General features: G+C 43.7%; 1 protein-coding gene across 3 annotated transcripts in view; it reads left to right on the top strand.

The window, feature by feature from the left end:
• The first annotated feature begins 387 nt into the window (after positions 1-387).
• SLC16A2 (solute carrier family 16 member 2) overlaps positions 388-19873 on the top strand; it is a 108469-nt gene continuing 88983 nt past the window's right edge. For 2 of the 3 annotated variants that reach the window (XM_054579578.1, XM_054579577.1), the window contains exon 1: positions 442-947. In XM_054579578.1, the coding sequence (XP_054435553.1) occupies positions 530-947 (418 nt within the window). In that variant the 5' untranslated portion in view covers positions 442-529. Of the gene's footprint in view, positions 948-19873 lie in introns of all 3 variants that reach the window. The other variant, XM_054579579.1, reaches the window with a different exon arrangement.

The following is a 19873-nucleotide window of genomic DNA, read 5'->3' as shown; positions in this document are numbered from 1 at the left end:
GCTCCTTGTTTGAAAGGACAAAGTGGGAGCTAAGGACGGGCGAGGTCTTCCTTGGGGATGGAGTTGATTGATATCCGTTTGGAGCTTGAGGGGAGGAGAGGGCAGGGGAGTAGGGTAGTTTGTGCCCTCGTTTTTCCATTTTAACTCTCCGTTTACTGGGCGTCTAGACAAGGAGGACAGGATTTAAGAGTTTGGAAAGGGAGTTGAGGTACGCGGCGGCGAAAGTATGTACACAAGTATGAGGAGGAGGAGGAAGGGCTGGGAAGAAGAGAGGCTGTAGCGGCTGCCGGTTGAGGGAGGAAGAGGTGGGGGTGGGGGAGGAGGAGAGGGAGGAGAGAGATGACAAGGGAGAGGAGGAGGGGGCTTGGAAGGGGGAGGAGGAGAGGGCTCGAGGGGCCGTCTGTCGCGGGACAGGCTGGCCAGCTGGGGCGAGGAGCCGGGAGGAGGAGGCAGTGGCGGCAGCAGCAGAAACAAGCACCAGCCACACAGCGGCTTCTCCGGCCCGAGCAGCCACAGTCCCCTGGCCGCGATGGCGCTGCAAAGCTCTGCAAGCGAGGAAGCCAAGGGGCCCTGGAGGGAGGCAGACCAGGAACAGCAGAAGCGGGTGGGTAGCCCTGAGCCGGAGCCGGAGCCCCAGCCGGAGCCCCAGCCGGAGCCCCAGCCGGAGCCCCAGCCGGAGCCCCAGCCCCTACCAGACCCTGCCACTCTGCCGGAGCTGGAGTTTGAGCCTGAGCTGGTGCACGAATCCGAGCCCACGCCCACCGTGGAGACCCGTGGTACAGCGCGCGGCTTCCAGCCTCCCGAAGGTGGCTTTGGCTGGATGGTGGTCTTCGCTGCCACCTGGTGCAACGGCTCTATCTTTGGCATCCAGAACTCCTTCGGGATCCTCTACTCCATGCTGCTGCAGGAGGAAAGAGAGAAGAATCGCCAAGTGGAGTTCCAAGCAGGTGAGTGCCCCCGAGCGCCCCACCTGGCATTCTCAAGGCAAGGGTTTCTGTTCCCACTGCTACCGACCCCATACCTCCTGGTCCGGGGAGCCCTTCCAGCATGCCGCTTCGATTCCTCCCCTTGCTCATCGCCCGTAGAGCTGCTAAGGCGCGGCGCGTGCTGAGGGGCTCCGGGCAGCCTTGGCTGTGGACACTTAAGCGCAAGACATCCTGGGTGGAACCTGGGGCATTTATTGATCACAGGGCAAGGAATGAACTTTATTGCCCTGGGACAAATCCAGATGCATCTTTTGAGTTTGAAGAACCCTGACCGTGTGTACTGGGGTAAAATATTTGCAAAATATTTTTGGGGGGGGTTCGGGGGGGGCCGAAGTCATGGAGAGAGAAGAGAGCTGGGAGGCTGGGAGGACTTTAAAAGAAACACCGTACCGCAGATCTGTGCAAGCAGTCCCTGTTCTTGTTCGGGGAGCAGACACTTTAGGAATCCTGGTGACTCTGAGCGAAGAGTCAAACACATGGCAGGCGTGTGTGTCTGCAGTACAGAGAGGAAGGGAGGGAGTGCGAGTGGGGGTGTGCGCACGTCTCTTTGCCCGCGTTGGTTACGGCCCAGCCAGGCCCGGCTGTCCTCTGCCACTCTGAGGGAGCAAGCGGATCTCTGTGCCGTGTGTGCTGAACCCCAAAGCAGGCAGGAGGCGGTCTCCGAGGTCTCTTGGCCAGAGAGGCGTGAAGCAGCTGGCAGGCTGGGGCCCTGTGGCTCACTCTGCGCCGCCCTCAACTTCAGCCATGCCCTCTCTGGTGCCCCGCGCCTCTCTGCTATTCTTGGGGTGCCTCTTTCACCCTTAGTTGTAATGCCGCCTCCACCTCTCCCCCTTTCGCATGAGGCGAACTTGGTCTTTTCCCTAAGACAAGCAGGGTTGGGAGGCATAGTCCTCACTCTCCAGGCCGGTGGCCCCAAGACGGCAGGCTTTGTGTGCACCTCGCGTGTGAGCTCAGAGAAGTCAAAGAAGCCATCCCGTTTTCTCAGCAAGCCACCGACAAAGCCCCTCAGCAGTTCTGTTGAGGAGTCTCGGAAGGGAGCTGAGAGGCTTGGCGTGCCCTCTCCCTCAAGGTTCGCTCCCTCTTGTGGCTCCTCAGGACAGCTGCATTTGTGACCTGCTGCAAGTTTGCAGCTTAGAATATGTGGCTTCTCACAGTATCGCCCTGTGCTGAAGGGTTCCCTCACACCCCCAACACATCCGCTGCTCTCTGAGGGGTCCCGGAGGATTATTTAGTGAAAATAGAAACGCTGAATTATGGGACGTCCACCTGTGGGTCCCCTGGGCCCTTGGAGAGCCTCTTCTACTGCTCTCAACCAAGAACTCAGTATTTTAGTTTTTAGTTTCACTGAGCTGCTCTTAAAGAAGGGATCTGGGGGCTCTTGATGCTTCTGATATTGTGAGCTGTTGGTGCCAGTGTGCGAGCCCCACTTGAAAGTTTGAGTGTGTGTCAGTGGCTGTCCAGGGCAGTCTCAGGACTGCCCAGGATGCATTGATGCCTGAGTGGAGTGGGTCACTGGACTGTGGAGAACAACTTCTGTGGGGAAGTTACTGCCATGCTCAATCCTGGGATTACCTTTTCCTGCTTTGATGCACTTCAGGGGCTCTTGGGGAGGCAGCTAGGGTAGGGCCTCTGGGTGTTGTCTTGGTTACCTGGGAGGGCACCTGCTGAGCATTGCTCTGTGGTTGAAAGCAGGCTGTTCACTTCTGGGGTCAATGGCAAATTCTGGGTGAAGCCTCATGGGAGATAGTGGGGGATGGGCTGAAGCTAGGCCCAGCATTCAGGTGGTGCGAGCAGGCCTAGAGCTGAGGCCTTAGGAGTGTGTAATAAAACTTGGAATAACCACTATTTTACCAGGAAGAGGTTCTCTGCTGGGGAACAAACTTCAAAGCAGGTGATCATGGGGTCCTCACAGGGAGGGCTGGTTGGGACTTTCCTGTCAAGACCTAACAGTGCAGCTGGGAAGAGGGGTGTGGTGGGCTGTGCAGAGGTGTGGCTGGTGTGTGCTCTAATGCAGACTAAGTCCACTGGAGGGCTGTGGTTACCGGTTTAAATTCTAGTTAGTGTAGGTCAAGAAGGGTCAGAAAGGAATTTGGTATGTCCCGAGGGTCTACGAATATTTTGGCTTGGGTCCTTGCTGGAGTGTGTCTTCAATTCATGAAAGGTTTTTTTTTTTTTTTTTTTTTTTGTTTTTTTGTTTTTGTTTTTTTTTTTAGATACTGAAGGGTCTAAGGAGCACCTCAGTTTTTAATTGGGAAAAGTGAGGAACACTCTGACCACATTCCCAAGCTCCTATAAAATTTCATCCTCAGTACTACCTTTCTTGAGCCCCTCAGCTTTTTCAAGCAATCATTTAGGTCCTGAGATTCCTAATGTCTCTGCCTCCATACACTTCCTGCAGTTTACCCAAAATTGCCCCAGCCACCTGTGCTACAGGGCTGTTTTCTCAAAGGGATAGAAGAAGCCAGCAGAAGCTTGCCAAAATCTTTATGAGCCAGTATTTTCCCAGTAGCCATTCTGGGGAACACAAAACATACACTCTCACAGTCAAGGAGGCTGGAGCATTGTCTATTTCTATAAATGTGTGACATGCCTTCCATCTATAAAAATTTATGAATGTAATGTTTGGAGGCACTCCACAACCAAAATTCTCTTTGGCTAGCCCTAATATCTTCACACTCCTAAACCTGCACTGATTAGCACAATGGGTGTAAATTTCTGCAGATGATTTGGACTGTTCTGAGGGACCCGGAGGAAAAGGTAGTTTTGATGTTTGGGGGCTAAATCCATATTGGAGAGGTCTCTGGGCATGGGGAAAAGTCACAAAGAGTAAAAAGCAAGTGAAACTGAAGCCATTCTAGGGCATTCAATGTATAGTCTCTGTGGATTCTAATGTACGCAGTTGTTGGTGACATTAACAGTGTATCTTGTCCCTTCTCTTCACCTGTTTTGAAAGGAAAGCCAACTTTCCTTGTGTCTTAGGCCTGGAAGGACTGCCAGGTGAAAGTTTCCTGAGACGGAGGCAAGTGACCAAGATCTGGTTTAGGGAAAAAAGGAGATCAGGAAAGAAATGAGCTTATACTTTTTGTTGAGCTTTCGGGAAATTTGGAGTCCTTCAACCCAGACTGAGCAGCAGATGGGACAGGGGCAACCAGGCAAATTGGTGGAAAGTATAACATGTCTTCCTGGGAGGAGAGGGGAGCCTTTTGAAGGAAAGAGGGGGAAGAGAAGCAAGGTGGCATTGGTTGCAGGTCCCAGCTCATGATTGGAACTCTTGAATTAGAGCTGTGGCAGAGTTAGGGTTGGTGGTCCAGGGGACAAGGGAGAACAAGTCAGAGTTGTTAACATTAGCTCTGAGCTTAGGTCTTTTTAAACATGCTCCAGAGTAAACCTATTACCCTGCATTTCCCACCTGGACTGCCAGTTTAGCACTGAGCCATAAAATATAATGGGAGGTGTCTTTTATTGGGCAGTTTATAAGCATGGTCCTTGCAGGCTCCCAGGTGGGGAGAGTATAGCTAGGGCTTTCATCACCCAGGAACAGGGACAATGGTCAAAAATGTTGGTCACAAGATAGTTCATGCTCATGGGCTACTCTGATGAAGATACCATTTTCTAAGCATGGGAAAGTGGTACACTCTGCCTTTTGGGCAAACAGAGTCCCAAGGATGGGTGAGACCAGTGGCTGTCTTTTTCTTCCTCACCTTAGGGGCTTTCATTGCTTGGTGCAGTGTCTCACTGGGCTGACCATTAAATTGCTGAATCTGGGAGCTATGTATCTTTTGAGCAAACCCACCAATGTTTTGCCTTTGACCGAAGGCTTTTGCCTACTGTCCAGAGAAGCTAGATTGGGACGATTCAGAGCCTGTTATGGAGCTTCAGGTCACAGGGCCTGGTACATCTGCCTCCTCTCCAATCAAACTGGGTCCCAAACTGAGGCCTTGACTCATACTGGAAGGCATGAGGAGGAGAGGTTAGGCTATTTGGAAGTCAACCAGGGAAGATAGTTGTTTGAGTTGGAGTAGCTGGTTGAGGCTGGATTCTTGGCTTACTACTGTCTAGTAGCCCCAAATACTCATTCTAAGTCTAAATCTGGACCCCAAAGTGCTGGTGATCTCAGTAATACTAGCTAGGCAGTGGCTATGAGTTAAATGGCTTATGTTCTTGACTTGCTGTGTGACTTTGAGCAGGCACTTTACTTCTCTGTACCTCAGTTTATCTATCTGTGAAATGAGAGGGTTAGACTAGATGAACTTTCTAGCTTTGCCATTCTATCTTTCTAGAATTCTGTGATGTTTTATTCTTTACACGCACCTCGCATAATATTTGACTCATTTAGACGAATGGAATTTGTTAATCTGCCTGAATGAGGATGCAGATGAGTTGGGAGTGATTTGGGAAAGCAATGAAAAGCCATATAGATATCATTTTCCCACATTGTGTGTAAAGATTATGATGCTGTTCATATATGTACTGATGTAGTTGGAAAAAACCCACTCCTATTTTACCCAGTATCCTAAAGCAACTCTGGATGTACAACTGCTTCTTCCAGAATGTCCTGCTCAGCATAGAAATGGTCCTCCAAGAGGATTTTCTCAACTTGTCCTGCTGCAGAGTGGGTCTGTATGCTGCTGTTTCTTAGCATTTGATCTAGTTCTAAAAAGCTTTAAACTGTAAACATTCCCTTAAGCCTAAATTTGGACTCCTCTCCTGAAGCTTAGTTTCCCACATCTCATTCTCATTTCTTAAAAATTCATGGTTACTATGATCTTGGTTTGCTGTTCCTTCAAGATAGAAGGGTAAACCAAGATTCCTAAGTGGTGGGTGTGGGAAGGCTGCCTCTTGCAATCCTAGAGAAGTCCCTTTTGGGTAGCTGCAATCGCTCCTCAACCTCAGCTTCACTCAAGGCTTAGCTGAGGACGTGGCTACTGAAATAGCAGGCACAGAACTCTCTCTCCTTTTCTCTGAATTTATACTTGTTTGTCATTGGAAATATTTCCTCCAGTGTCATGAAGAGTAAACAAGCAGCTGGATTGTCAACATTAGCAGAAATATGTAAAGGATGCCATCGCAACCTTTTGAATAGACCAGTTCCCCAGAAGGGTGTGCTGCTTTTTCCACAAGCATCTTTTTATTCTGTTGCACTTTGAAAAGAATCATTTACTCTTTTAAGATTGTGTGAAAAATGGAGTGGGATTTCCTGTCTTGAAAAGATCTGTTTCACCTAGGACTAAATGAGTAAACCTTAGAGAAAAGCCTTTATTCGTAAAACTTTAGAGAAAATGTTTTATCAATCACACACACATACATTGTACACCTCAAGTCATGGATTATGAATATTTTATCTGAAAAAAATCTTTTGCCATCTGTTTATGGAATCAGGTTTAATGTAACAGAGGCTTCTGTAAGGGTTATGGGGGACTAATGCAAAGGACTCAGACTGGAAAACTTGTCAGGTGAGAATGATGAAGAGAATGTGGCCATCCTGGGTTATATCTTGGCCTGTACCCCTTTGCAACTTCCCAACAGTGGGGCTTGGAAACATTTATTGAAAGTTTCTTTCTGTTTCCATCCTCTTCTTATCCTGCACCTCTCTCAGGGCTCAAAGGGAAGGGGACTTAGGGCATTCCAGCCTTTTCCCATTTAAAGGATAAAAGAGGACTAAGCCTAGGGACATTTAATCCTCTTCCTTGAATATGGGTGCAGTGGTAACTAATGTGAAATCACCGGCCTTCTATTTGTGGATGGCTAATGTGACCTGTTTAGGTGACTTGAGGAAGTAAATGCCTCTTCACTGTGATAGAAGTGAAGCCAGCCCTCTATCCTATACTTTGCTCCAGTTTCTGGGGTTGGTAGAAGGGATGAAATTGGCTGTCCTGACCACATATTTTCTTGGCTCCTCCTACTACCATGGTGCATTTTTATCACCTGTGCTAGATATGGCCCCTCTCTTCCTTACAGTATTGTTCTCTCTCTTCTCTTTCTTTCCCTTGCTCAATTAGAGGAACAACTGGAGTTTTGAATGTTGTACAGGCCCAACTCCGGCCTGGATTTCAGGCCCAATTCTACATATTTCAAAGAGATATCTCTTCGATTTTTCCCTTTCTCTCCTATCTTATTCTCCACTTTCTGGGGGAAGGGTGACTTTCTATGGAGCACTCAAGAGTGTGGAAGCCATCACCTCTGGATTTTTGCAGTAAGATAGCTGCTATGAAACCCTTTACGTCATTTCCACATTTCTTCTTTTCATAGCCCCAGGACCCCAGCCAAAGAGATAGTATTATAGCAGGTCTAATCCAATAGTATCCAAAAATGTCCTGGTCAGTTGCACCCCTTTCTCTTCAAATCCTCACTATTATTGTCCCCCATCTCTGGGGCCAACTGACCCTTTAGAGAGTTCAGATTGGTATTCAGTAGCTTCAGGAGTTCTGGATACAACAGAAATCTTCATTCTATTTTGATTGACTATCATTCCTCATCTTGCCAAACAATATCACAGAATTGATTGTAAAGGGCTTGAAGAAAGAAGGAGAGATATATGTAAGTCCTAATTAAAGTCAAAAGTGGCTTTAGTGGGGGTGGACAGAGGGAAGTGAAATTCCTACCCAGGTTAGTTGCTTCTCTGGTTCTACACAGCTGAAGGGAAAAAATAAAGGGAACTCTTGCTAAACAAGCAGTCTCCACACAGTCTCTTTGCCCAGGCTGAAAGGGTGCATGCATCCATGTGCCCTGACCTGTGTGTACATGTGTATAGCTGGGTGTGTGATGTCTGTCTGGGCCAGTTAGCACAGTTGCTTAAAACATGGTATCTATGAGACTGAGTTCACAGGTTCAGTCACTTGTTCAGGGCACTGAGCTTCTCACAAAGAAAAATCTCTTTTGTTTCCCATGCATGCCCCTCACATGGGGTTGCCACACTAATCCTAAGTGGACTGAGTAGAAGTATGGAGATGACTTCCTATAAAGTCTCCTTGCTACTGGGGGAAAGACACAAAGCACATAGTTTAGTGATAACTGCTCTGCTGCATTCCACAGTATGATTTTTGACATTTACACCTGTAAAATATAATAATAATAATAATAATAATAATAGCTAACATTTATTTAGCATCTAGCAATTAACTCTGTGCCACACATTATATTAAGCACTATACATGTACCAACTTATTTTAATGCTGAACAACCCTAAGAAGTAGATACCATTATTTTCTATGTTTCCCAGATAAAGAGACAGAGGCCTCTTTAACATGCTAAAGCTCCTACAGCAAATAATGGCTGGGCCAGGATTTGAACTCAGAGAGTCTGAGTCCAGAACTCCTGCTTTTGGATATTACTTATTACATAGTAAAGATATGTGTGGGAGGCAGCTGCCAAGAGGGACTGCTGCAGAGTTTTTCATTCCTGTAGCCTCAGAGCATCTTTATGACAAAGGGATAAAAAGAGATGATCCAAAAAAGGATTAGTAAACAAAAGTCCAAGTCTTGTGATACGTGACAACCTGCTCTAACCATCCATCTTACTCTACCCAGAGTCATGATCCTTGAGTCCAAAAATGGCCAGAGAAACTGTCTCTTCTTAGCTGTTTAGCTCTGAACAAGTCACATCAGTTTTCAAGGCTTCAATGTTCTCATCTGCACAATGAGATTAAGTGTTTACTTTTATAAGACTATGAAGGTCAAATGAGATTGTATACATGAAAGACCTTTGTAAATTGTAAAGAGGGTTGGTGTTGTTGTTGTTATTATTATCCAGTAACCTTATCCAGCCCTTAGAAATTGAGCAGCTATACCTTTCTCTAAATGTTTCTGGAAGATTAATTAATCCCTCCCCCTACCTTCCACCTCCTCACTCCATTTTTTCCCTATCTCCCCTTTGTATTCTTCTGCAATTTGACCCGGGTGTCCTGTAGCTAAGGACTGGCCTGTTCTTTTTTTGTTGTTGTTCCTCAGTTTTGTAAGAGCCCAGGGAGAGGAGGGGCCAAATCCCAGGTCATATACATTCAAGGAAACAAGGCATGTTGAAATATTTATAGCTCTTGGCAGGAGCTCACAAACCTCCCTGAGAGTCAAGGCCTGAGTTTTTTAGTAAGAATTGCTAGGAATTGGAGGGGGTGCTGGGTGGAGTTAGGGTGTCACTTCCTCCTGAGGGTCTCTCACAGAGTCTCTGTTATCCTGCAAGTAGTGAGGAATAAGAAAAGGGATATTTAGGGTCAGAAGGTCTGGGCCAGGGGACTTTAAACACAGAAGTGGCCTTGCTTGTTTGTATTCAGTTTTGGAGTGGACCAATTTCCTTGTGTTCTAAACAGGATAGCCCTGGAGAACATAGACCACTGAAAGCAACAGGAGCTTTGAGCAAACATTTTAGTGACCACTTATGGAGCCTTCGTTAAGATCATCTAATAAACAAATCAGAATGGAAATGTTTCTCTTCTTTGTTACAAACAACAAAACAAAATCCCCAAGACCTTCTTTGAGACTAAGATTTCGAATATACTAGGACATACTATTTTGATTTTCAGTTATTTAATTTTTATTTTTTAAAGCTTTTTAAAGAAAGATTTTATTCATTTACTTTTAGAGAGAGGGGAAAAAGGGAGAAAGAGAGGGAGAGAAATATCAGTGTGTGGTTGCCTCTCACATGCCCCATACTGGGGATCTGGCCAGCAACCCAGGCATGTGCCCTGACTGGGAAGCGAACCGGACTCCCTTTGATTCTCAGGCCAGTGCTCAATCCACTGAGCCACAGCAGCCAGGGCTTTTTTGATTTTCAGTTTTTTTAAACATCTGAGCTGGAAGTTATTTTAGAGACTACCTGATCCTACCCCTTCTGGTTCCAATTTCACAGGTAAGAAATGAGATCATCATTATGGGAAGATGATTGTAGTGGAGGTTGGTTTGTAAGAGGGGTTGGAAAATGGGTGCAAGGGTTGGGGCTTCTGGCACCCTGGGAGTTCCCCAATTCCATCACTGGCATATTGACCCTTTTATCTCTCCCAGAACTTTTCCAAAGTCAATGCCCAGCCACCACTTTGTGAAAAGAGATTGTATTATATTTTAATAAATGTAATTTTATTTATTTAATATTAGCCAAAATTCAGGAGGTACAATGGTGAAAAGTCTCTCTCTTACCTCTGTCTCCCAGCTACCCTGTTCCTCTCGAAAGAAGCCACCAGTGTTACCTGGTGTGTCCTTTTAGAAATATTCTGTATATGTACAAACAATTGTGTGTGCGTGTGTGTTTATACACCCTATTTTTAAAACACAAATAGTAACCTATAATTTACATTATCCTCCATTTTGCCTTTTATACGTCAAAATACATTAAGTTCATAAAGTTCTCATTCTGTTTTTATTTTTTACTTTAAAAGATTTTATTTATTTAGTTTTAGAGAGGGGAAAGGAGGGAGAAAGAGAGGGAGAGAAACATCAATGTGTGGTTGCCTCTCACACACCCCCAACTGGAGACCTGGCCCACAACCCAGGCATATGCCCTGACTGGGAATCGAACCGGCGGCCTTTTGGTTCGCAGGTTGGCACTCAATCCTCTGAGCCATACCAGCCAGGGCTCACTCTGTTTTTATAACTGCACAGTATTTCATAATATGGGCATATCACAATTTATTTAATCAACCTTTGCTAATAGGAATTCAAGCTGTTACCAATCTTTGAATATGGGCTTTGGAACTGAACAGTACTAGATCCAATTACTTGCAGCATGGCTGGCCAAAGGTTTTAGTTTTTTGAAGTCTGAGTTTTCTCATGTATAAAATAAAGATAATAATAATATTGTCATTATTGGTGTGGATGAGGCATATAAAACATTATGTGTGAGGCTGGACCTCAGGTGAGCCAGAGAAGTAAAAGTGTCCCTCAAGAAGTTTATAATTACTTTGAGAAGATGTATTATTTCAAACTACCATAGATCACTGCTAAGTAATAAAAATATGTGTATATATAAAATTGAATGCAATCTTTGTCTGATGATGTGAAAAAGAGAGATGAGTATGAGGGCCAGGGAAACCAAGAAAGGTTTGCTGGTAGAGTTATAACTTGAAGTAGAATTTAGCTAAGTGGAGAGGGAGCCTATGAATCAGGCAGTGGCTGGTTGAGGGCTGAGAACTAGACAGTTTGGTTGTTGCTCAGAGTCTGGGTCTTTGCCCTCTCTGGGAGTCCAGTGAGTCACTGTTCCCCAAGTAGGCTCTGAGCCAGCAGGTGGGGTAGAGTGGAGGGGCAGGAGGAGAGGAAAATACCAAGGATATTTGAGAGAAGGTCATGGGGTGGGGGTGATGTTTGGGCATTGGGCCACAGAATGAGGTGGCCTGCAAATGGCTTGTGGCATAGCCGCCCAGCCCATATCACCTTCTCTTCTGTGTCAGCAGCCCAGGCACTTTTTCTAAGAGGTTTGAGAGAGGAATAAAGGTCCCAAGAAGAGAAGTGGCAGCAGCTCTTTGCCTCTCACACTGAGTCCTGAACTGGCCTCTAGATGCTGTGAGCCCCAGGAAAGGAATAGACTTTTGAGTGATAATGATCTTTTCTGCCTGTGGCACATTGTAGTTTACATCTTAGTTGATGTTTAGCATTGCAACAAAGACAGTTACAAAATAAAATACTCAATTGAATTTCATCATGTGCCAACATCTTTGATCACAACAAGTGCTATGTTGAAGGGTTCTAAAAAATGAGCAAAGTGGTTTGTATTACTTAGGGGAAAGTTCATGGCAAGTAAGTGCTGCTTTAAGATTCATATTCCCATTTTAGTTATAGAAAATGGAGAGAAGATTGAGGGTGAGTGAGTGGCCTAAGGTCATACACTCAATATTTAGCAAAGCTGAGACTACAATCTAGGTCTCCTAATTCCTTGTAGTTGCTCCCTGAGAGCTGGAATAGAGTTTTCTCTAAACTTGATAGCAACCTGGAGTTTAAGGGTATGGATGAGAAACACTATGGTATGATGAAAAACAAATTAACAGAAAGTTGGAGTCAAAAAGTAAAGAGGGACAGAAATGAGGGTCATGGAAGAAAGGATGTAGGCATAGCTCAGGCCTGCTAGCACTGATCAAGAAAGAGTACTGGACTGGGAGTCAGGAGACCTGGGTTCTGCTTCTGGCTCTGTTAATGTCCTTATACGTCCCTTACCCTTTCTAGGCCTCAGTTTCTCCACTTATGCAATGAGAAAACTAGACCTCCCAGTGGTTAAGTGATGCTTAAAGCTAATGGTTTCTACGAACCAAAGAGGCCTCCTTGAGAGGAGGTGAACCCAGCATTTACCTACTCTGCCATTTTGACCGAAAGCCCTGAGAGTATCTGTTTTTCATTGTCATCAGAGAAGTTGTTCTCTTACACTCACTAACTTACCATTTCCCATCACTGCCAACCCCTTGCCAAGAAGTACCCATGACCACATCAAAATTACAACTAATTGTAGAACAACAACTCTTCAGAGCCACCTGAAGACTAGCTGAACAGAAGTCCTGTAACTAAGGATATAAAGTAGAAGCCACGTTGAGACTGGTAGGAGGAGCCGAGATGGGGAATGAACTAGTCCCACACCTATATGTGGTGGTTAAGAATTGGGAGGGGTATCTAAGCTGTGGAGAGCCCCCAGCCCCGAGGAGTGAGGGTTCCCAGCCAAACACGAGGCTTCCAATCCCAGAGCACAAGTGCCAAGAAGAGGAGTCCCCAGAACATCAGGCTGTGAAAATCAGTGTGGATTGGATCTGGATGAGAAGGAGGGCTGCTGTAGACCCATTTGTACTGGTAAAGAGCCCAAGCATGGACTCATTCATAAACACTTGCCCTAGGCTCCAGTGAAGTGAAAACATCTCAAAAAGCTCCAAGGACATTCAGAGAGGAACTGAATTATTTGATTTCAGGGTGAGGGCTGCAGGGGCACCTCTCTCTGGACAGAAGTGCTAGCAAATGCCATTGCTCCTTTGTTACCCAATCCCTCACCAAGGCCGCAGCTGCAGTTGGGTACCACATCTGATTCTCTTTCATCCTGGCTAATACCTTTCACTCAATCCTAATGATTTCCAGAGACCCCACCCTACCCAACTCAAGCACCATCCTGAACCTCTTTCAGCAGCAGTTCCTTACAAGTCACTGACCTGCCTCAGTCTGCACTGCAGACTTTATTAAAATCTCTCAAAGGTTCTCAAAGTTCCTCAAACCCCAACCAAGCAGCAGCTGGCCTCAGCATACCCTCTACCTCTTGTAAGTGGCCCCAAGCCCTGCTCTATTGATAGCTGACCTCAGTTTGCAGCATAGTCTCTCCCAAGTGCCTCCAAGCCCAACACAGGTAACTGCCAACCACAGATTACTTTGTGGCTCCTAGCAGGAGGCCGCGGGTCAGGTATAGGCAGAGGATAAACTTGGGTGACACCAGAGTACCTCTAAAAAAGCCCCAGAACTAATAACAGTGTCCAGCTTCAGATCATACTAGAACACCACACAGTTACCTCCACAAGTGACATACGCAAAGGGTGGACTCAGGAGGCATCAAAGAACCACTAAAGAAAATCTCAGTCTGTGAGGTCAGCCTCCACACAGCTGCTCATCTGCTGTAGTCATGGCTAGTCCTCACAGCCAGTCTGCCTGAGGGTCAGCCCCACCAACTGATGTGCCAACAGCAATCAAGACTCAAATACCACAGGAGGACAAACAAAATGCACACAAGGGACATCCCTGAAGCATCTGGCTCAGTTGACCAGGGGGAGTGCTACTGGGCCCCACAGGATACCTAGTATATAAGGCAACCTTGCCAACACTGCAAAACAGCATGTCTACTTTATACATAAAAACAAACACAGGGAAACAGCCCAAATGAGGAGACAAAGAAACATGTACCAAGTGAAAGAATAGGACAAAACTCCAGAAAAATAACTAAATGAAATGGAGACAAGCAACCTACCACATACAGAGATCAAAACACTGGTTATAACAATGCCCAAAGATCTGAGGGGAAGAATGGATAGAGTCAGTGAGAACTTAAACAAAGATAGAAACAGAAATGAAGAATGCAATAACTGAAGTGACCGATATATTAGAGGAAATCAACAGTAGATTAAATGAAGCAGAAGATCAAATCAGTGACTTGGAAGACAAGGTAGCATAAAACATCCAATTGGAAGAGCAAAAATAAAAATTAAATGAAGATAGTTTAAGGGACTTCTGTGACAACATCAAGTGTACAAACTTTTGCATCATAGGGGTAACAGAAGAAGAGGAGAGAGGGGAAGGGATGGAAAACCTATGTGAAGACATAACATAAATCTTCTCTAACATGGTGAAATAGACATACATTGAAGGAAGCAAGAAAGTCCCAAACAAGATGAACTCAAAGAAGCCTACATCAAGACACATCACAATCAAAATGCCAACGATTAAGGACAAAGAGGGAATTTAAGAAGCAGGAAGAGAAATACAGTTAGTTACCTACAAGGGAGCTCCCATAAAATTGTTAGATGATTACTGAACAGAAACTTTGTGGTCCAGAAGGGATTGGCAAGAAATAGTCAAAGTGATGAAAAGCAAGGGCCTTCAACCAAGATTACTCTACCCAGAAAAGCTATCATTTAGAATTGAAACACAGATAAAGAGCTTCCTAAACATGAAAAAGCTAAAGGAGTTCATCCCCACCAAATGCATATTACAAGAAATGTTAAAGGGTCTTCTTTAAGAAGAAGATCAGAGGAATCAAGATGGCAGAGGAGTGAGTGGAAGTCACACTGACCTCCTCCCAGGACCAACCTGGAATTACAACTAAATTGTGGAGAAATCACCTGGAACAAACAACTGAACAAGAGTGAGAGAGGAGCCTTGTAACCTCGGAGACAGAAGAATCAGCTTTAGCACAATCTAACTGGCAAGGAGTGCAGTAGAGACTTGAGAAGGTGGGTGGGGCGCTCATGGGTGGCAGCACCAGAAGGATATTGAAATGGCTAGTTGGATCCCCCTGAGAGGAGCAGGGTCTAAACCAAAAGCGGGGATCTCTAGCCCACAGCACCAGACCCCAAAAAGTACACAGAAAACAGCCAGCTGTGAAAAGCAACTGGGTTGCTCTCTGCCAGAGACAGGTGGCTGGAGATGCAAAGAACTGTTTAAAGGGCCAACGCATAAATTTTTATTTGCAGCCACTTACCCTGGTCTCTGGCAAAGGCAGGGGCAGAGTGGGCTAGAGGCGCCTGAGGAGAGACTGGGGAAGGAGGATTTGGGGCAAGAACTGAGAGAGTAGCTGGTGGGAGCTTGGTGCTGACTCATCCCCCATGCGGCAGCAGCCATCTTGTTCAGGCGGAGACCACTCCCGCTGAGCAGCACCAGCGTCAAAGGACCCAATAGCCCCACCCCCAGGTGGGATTCCACCCCGCCCTCTGCTGTCTAAGCTGCCTGCTGAGTGCAGAGTGGCAGTCACAGACAGTAGATCCCTGGCTAAAGGGGGCGCAGAGAGGTCTGGGGACACTTGAGGGACTGGGGATAAAGGCTTTGGGGAGAGAACGGAGAGAGTAGCCGGCGGGATCCCAGTGCAGACTCCTCCCCCATACACAATAGCGAGAGAGGACCCAATAATGCGCCCCTAGGAGGGACTCCGCCCCACCCTGAGCTGTCAAAGGTGGCCTGTTGAGTGCAGAGTGAATAGATTAACAGCTGAAGGAGACAGCCATAAACAGTAAATTACTGGAAGTCTCCAACAGACTGCTTAAGATCAGACAGGGTCAACACCTGACATCATCAGAGGCTGATCCAGAAAGTAAAAACAGTGGTCTCCAACCATAGAAGTTCACACCACAAAGTCAGGAAATCAAGACAAATCAACTTAAGAATCAGAAGCAAAAGAGAAGAGCCTCACAAATAATGGGAAGACAAAGAAATAGGCCCCACTCAAAGGGAAAGGAGGAATCCCCAGAAAGAGAAATCAATGAAATAGAGGCAAGTAAACTATCAGATATTGAGTTCCAAACAATGGTTCTAAGGAAGCTCAATGAGCTCAGTGAGCTCGGAGACAATTACCAAAAACTACAGGGAAACTACGAGGAACTTACTCCAAACTGTATCAGCATGAAAAAGGACATAGAAACTATGAATAAGAGACAAGAGGAAATGAAGAATACAATTTCTGAATTGAAGAACACAGTAGAAGGAATCAAAAGCAGGCTAGATGAAGCTGAGGATCGAATCAGAGAGCTGGAGGACAAGGTAGGAAAAAACTCCCAGAAAGAACAAGAAAATGAAAAAAGACTCAAAAAAAATGAAGAGGCGTTTAGGGAAATGCAGGACAACCTGAAACGTAATAATATCCGTATAATAGGGATACCAGAAGGACAAGAGGATGAGGAAGGGATAGAGAACCTGTTTGAAAAAGTCATGATGGAAAACTTCCCCAATTGGAGGAGAGAAAAAGTCACACAAATCCAGGAAGCACAGAGGGTCCCATTCAAGAGGAATCCAATGAGGCCCACTCCAAGACACATCATCATTAAAATGGCAAATATCAAAGACAAACAGAGAATCCTAAGGGCAGCAAGGGAGAAAGAGGTAGTAACATAAAAGAGAGCCCCAATATGGCTAGCATCTGACTTCTCAACAGAAACACTGAAAGCCAGAAGGGAATGGCAAGAAATATTCCAAGTATTTAAAAGCAAAGGCCTGCAACCAAGACTGCTCTACCCAGCAAGGCTCTCAATTAAAATGGAAGGCGAAATAAGGTGTTTCCCAGACAAAAGAAGGCTGAAAGAATACACCTCCACTAAACCAGCATGGCAAAATATGCTAAAGGGACTGCTTTAAGATGAAGAAAAAGTGTCTATGAATACCCAGTTCCTTTCAGAGTTGCCAATACTTGATATTACTAATATTTTTAATACTCAATCTGATTGTGACAATGATGTTATTTTAATTGTTCCTTTACTATTTGTTGAAACTAAACCTGTTTTAATATATTTCTTGCCTATTTCTATTATTTTTTAAAAAAGCTTTAAATGACTTTTTGGTAGTCTTTATCCATTTATCAATTAAAGATTTGTAGAACTTTTTTCCCCAAAACAAACAAACCAACAAAGGAAAAAAAACCTATTAACCATCTTTTAGGTGTATTGCAAATACTTTTCTATTCCTTGTCCTTTAATTTTTTATATGTATATTACTATATAGTTAAATGTTTAATATAGTCATAGTGTTAATATTTACTTTCTACCTTCTGAGTTTGAATATTTTACTTCAGGTCATGAAAAATATTAGTTCTATTTTCTTCTAAAACTCCTTAGATTCTACATATTGATTTTCAACTCACCTAAATATTTCTTGTATAATGTGTGAAATAGGGCTCTATATTTGTTTTATTTCAAGTAAAAGTGGTCCATGCTCCTTATTTGTTGAATAAGCCTTATTTTACCCATTAATTTGAAATATCAACTTAATCATATATTGTTAGACAGATATATACATTTGTGTCTAGAATGCTCATTATGTTTCATTGATCTACTTGATTATTTCTGTGCTGGTGTCATGTTGGTTTAATTGCTGAGACTTTATAAGGGTTTTAAATATTTTAAATATTTTATAATTAACTTTGATATCTAAAAAATAAATAAAGTCAGTCTGCATTTAAGAAAGAAAGAAAGAGAGAGAGATGGCACTCCTACCTTTTGTGACAACATGGATGGAACTGGAGAATATTAAGCTAAGTGAAATAAGCCAGTGGATGAAAGACAAATACCATATGATCTCACCTATAAGTGGACTCTATTTAACAAAATAAACTAACGAACAAAGTAAACCACAGGCACGGAAACATGGAGCAGACTGAAAGTGACCAGAGGGGATGGGGAAAGAGGACAGTGGTGGAAAGAAGGGGAAGGGACTAGACAAAGAACCTGTATGAATGACCCATGGACATGGACAACAGAATGGGAATTGACTGTGAGAGTGGGGAGTCGGGGTGGGATGGGTGGAAGGGGGTAAAGGGGTAAAAATTGAGAAAACTGTAATTAAATAAACATGATTTATAAATTTAAAATAAAAAAATAAAAAAATAAAAAAATATGAACAAGAAAATGGTAACAAATACATATCTATCAACAGCTGAATCTAAAAAACAAGATAAACAAACAAGCAGAATAGAAACAGAATTGTAGATACAGAGAACATAGATACAGAGGTTTCCAGATGGGAAGGGGGTCAGGAGGATGGGCAAAAAAGGTGAAGGGATTATGAAGCACAAATTGATAGTTACAGAATAGTTATGTGGATGTAAATACAGCATAGGAAATAGAGTAGGCAAAGAACACATATGCATGACCCATGGACATGTACAATGGTGTGAGGATTGTCTGAGGGATTGGCGGTAGGAGTGGGGTGGAGGGAAGTAAAGGGAGAAAACTGGGGCAATTGTAATAGCATTATCAATAAAATATAATTTAAAAAAAGAAAGAAAACGACTCATACATATGCTACCTCCAAGAGACCCCCCCCCCTTAGATCCGAAGAGATACACAGACTGAAAGTAAAAGGCTGGAAAAAAAATGGTAATGAAGAAAAGCAGGGGTAACAATATTTATATCAGACAAAATATAAACTTTACAACAAAAGCTATAGCCCTGGCCAGGGAGTTCAGTTGGTTAGAGCATCATCATGATACACCAAGGTTGCGGGTTCAATACCTGATCAGAGCATTTACAAAAATCAACCAATAAATGCATAAATAAGTGGAACAACAAATTGATTTCTCTCTCTCTCTCTCCCTCCCTTCCTCTCTCTCTCTAAAAAATAAAATCAATTTAAAAATAAAGGCTATAGAAAGAGACAAAGAAGGACAATTCATGATGATAAAGGCATAATTGCAACAAGAGGATATAACCCTTGTAAACATTTACATACCCAATGTAAAAACACCTAAATATATAAATCAAATATTGACAATATTAAGGGAGAGATAAACAGTAATACAGTAATATTAGGGGACATTAACACCCCATTGAAATAAATTGCTAGATTGCCCAGACAGAAAATGAACAATAAAACAGTGGTCTTAAATGATATATTAGAGCAAATGAACATGATATTTTTAGGACATTTCATCCCCAAGCAGCTAAATGTATTTTCTTTTCAAGTATGCATGAAACATTTTCCAGGATAGACCACATGTTAGAACACAAAATAAGTTAGAAAAAATTCAAGAAAACGGAAATTATGTCAAGCATCTTCTTGAATCACAATGACATGAAATTAGAAATCCACCTCAATAAAGACTCAAAAACATTCAAATACAAAGGCTACAATCAACTCTCAATAAATTTTGGAAGATTGAAGTCTTATCAAGCAATTTCTTCAATCACAATGGTATAAATCTAGAAATCACATAGAATAAGAAAACTGAAAACAAACCACAAACACATGGAGTCTAAATAAGTTGTTGTTAACAATGAGATTAAGGAAGAATTCAAAATATACCTTGAGACACATGAAAATGAAAACACAACAACCCAAAATCTGTAGGACACAGGCAGAGATGTTCTAAGAGGGAAATTCATAGCAATATAGGCCTACCTCAAGACAAAAAATTTCAAATAAACAATCTATCTTTACACCTAAAGAAACTAGAAAAGAAGTACAGACAAAGCCCAAAGTGATTAGAAGGAGGAAATAATACAGATCAAAGTGGAAGTAAACAAAATAAATCAAGAAACAAGTGTTGGTGAGGATTTGGAGAAAAGGGAACCCTTGTGAATTGTTGGTGGGAATGCAGATTGGTGCAGCCACTGTGCAAAATAGTGTGGAGGTTCTTCAGAAAGTTAAATATTGCATTACCCATATGGTCCAGCAATCCCACTTCTGGGTATTTATCTGAAGAAATCCAAAATGCTAATTCGAAAAAATATGTGCATCCATGTTTTCATT

The sequence above is a fragment of the Pteronotus mesoamericanus genome, unplaced genomic scaffold (assembly GCF_021234165.1).
Source record: "Pteronotus mesoamericanus isolate MK-2021 breed Mesoamerican mustached bat unplaced genomic scaffold, CSHL_Meso_final contig_55, whole genome shotgun sequence".
Lineage (NCBI taxonomy): Eukaryota > Metazoa > Chordata > Mammalia > Chiroptera > Mormoopidae > Pteronotus > Pteronotus mesoamericanus.
This window is presented reverse-complemented; position numbering and strand designations above follow the sequence as displayed.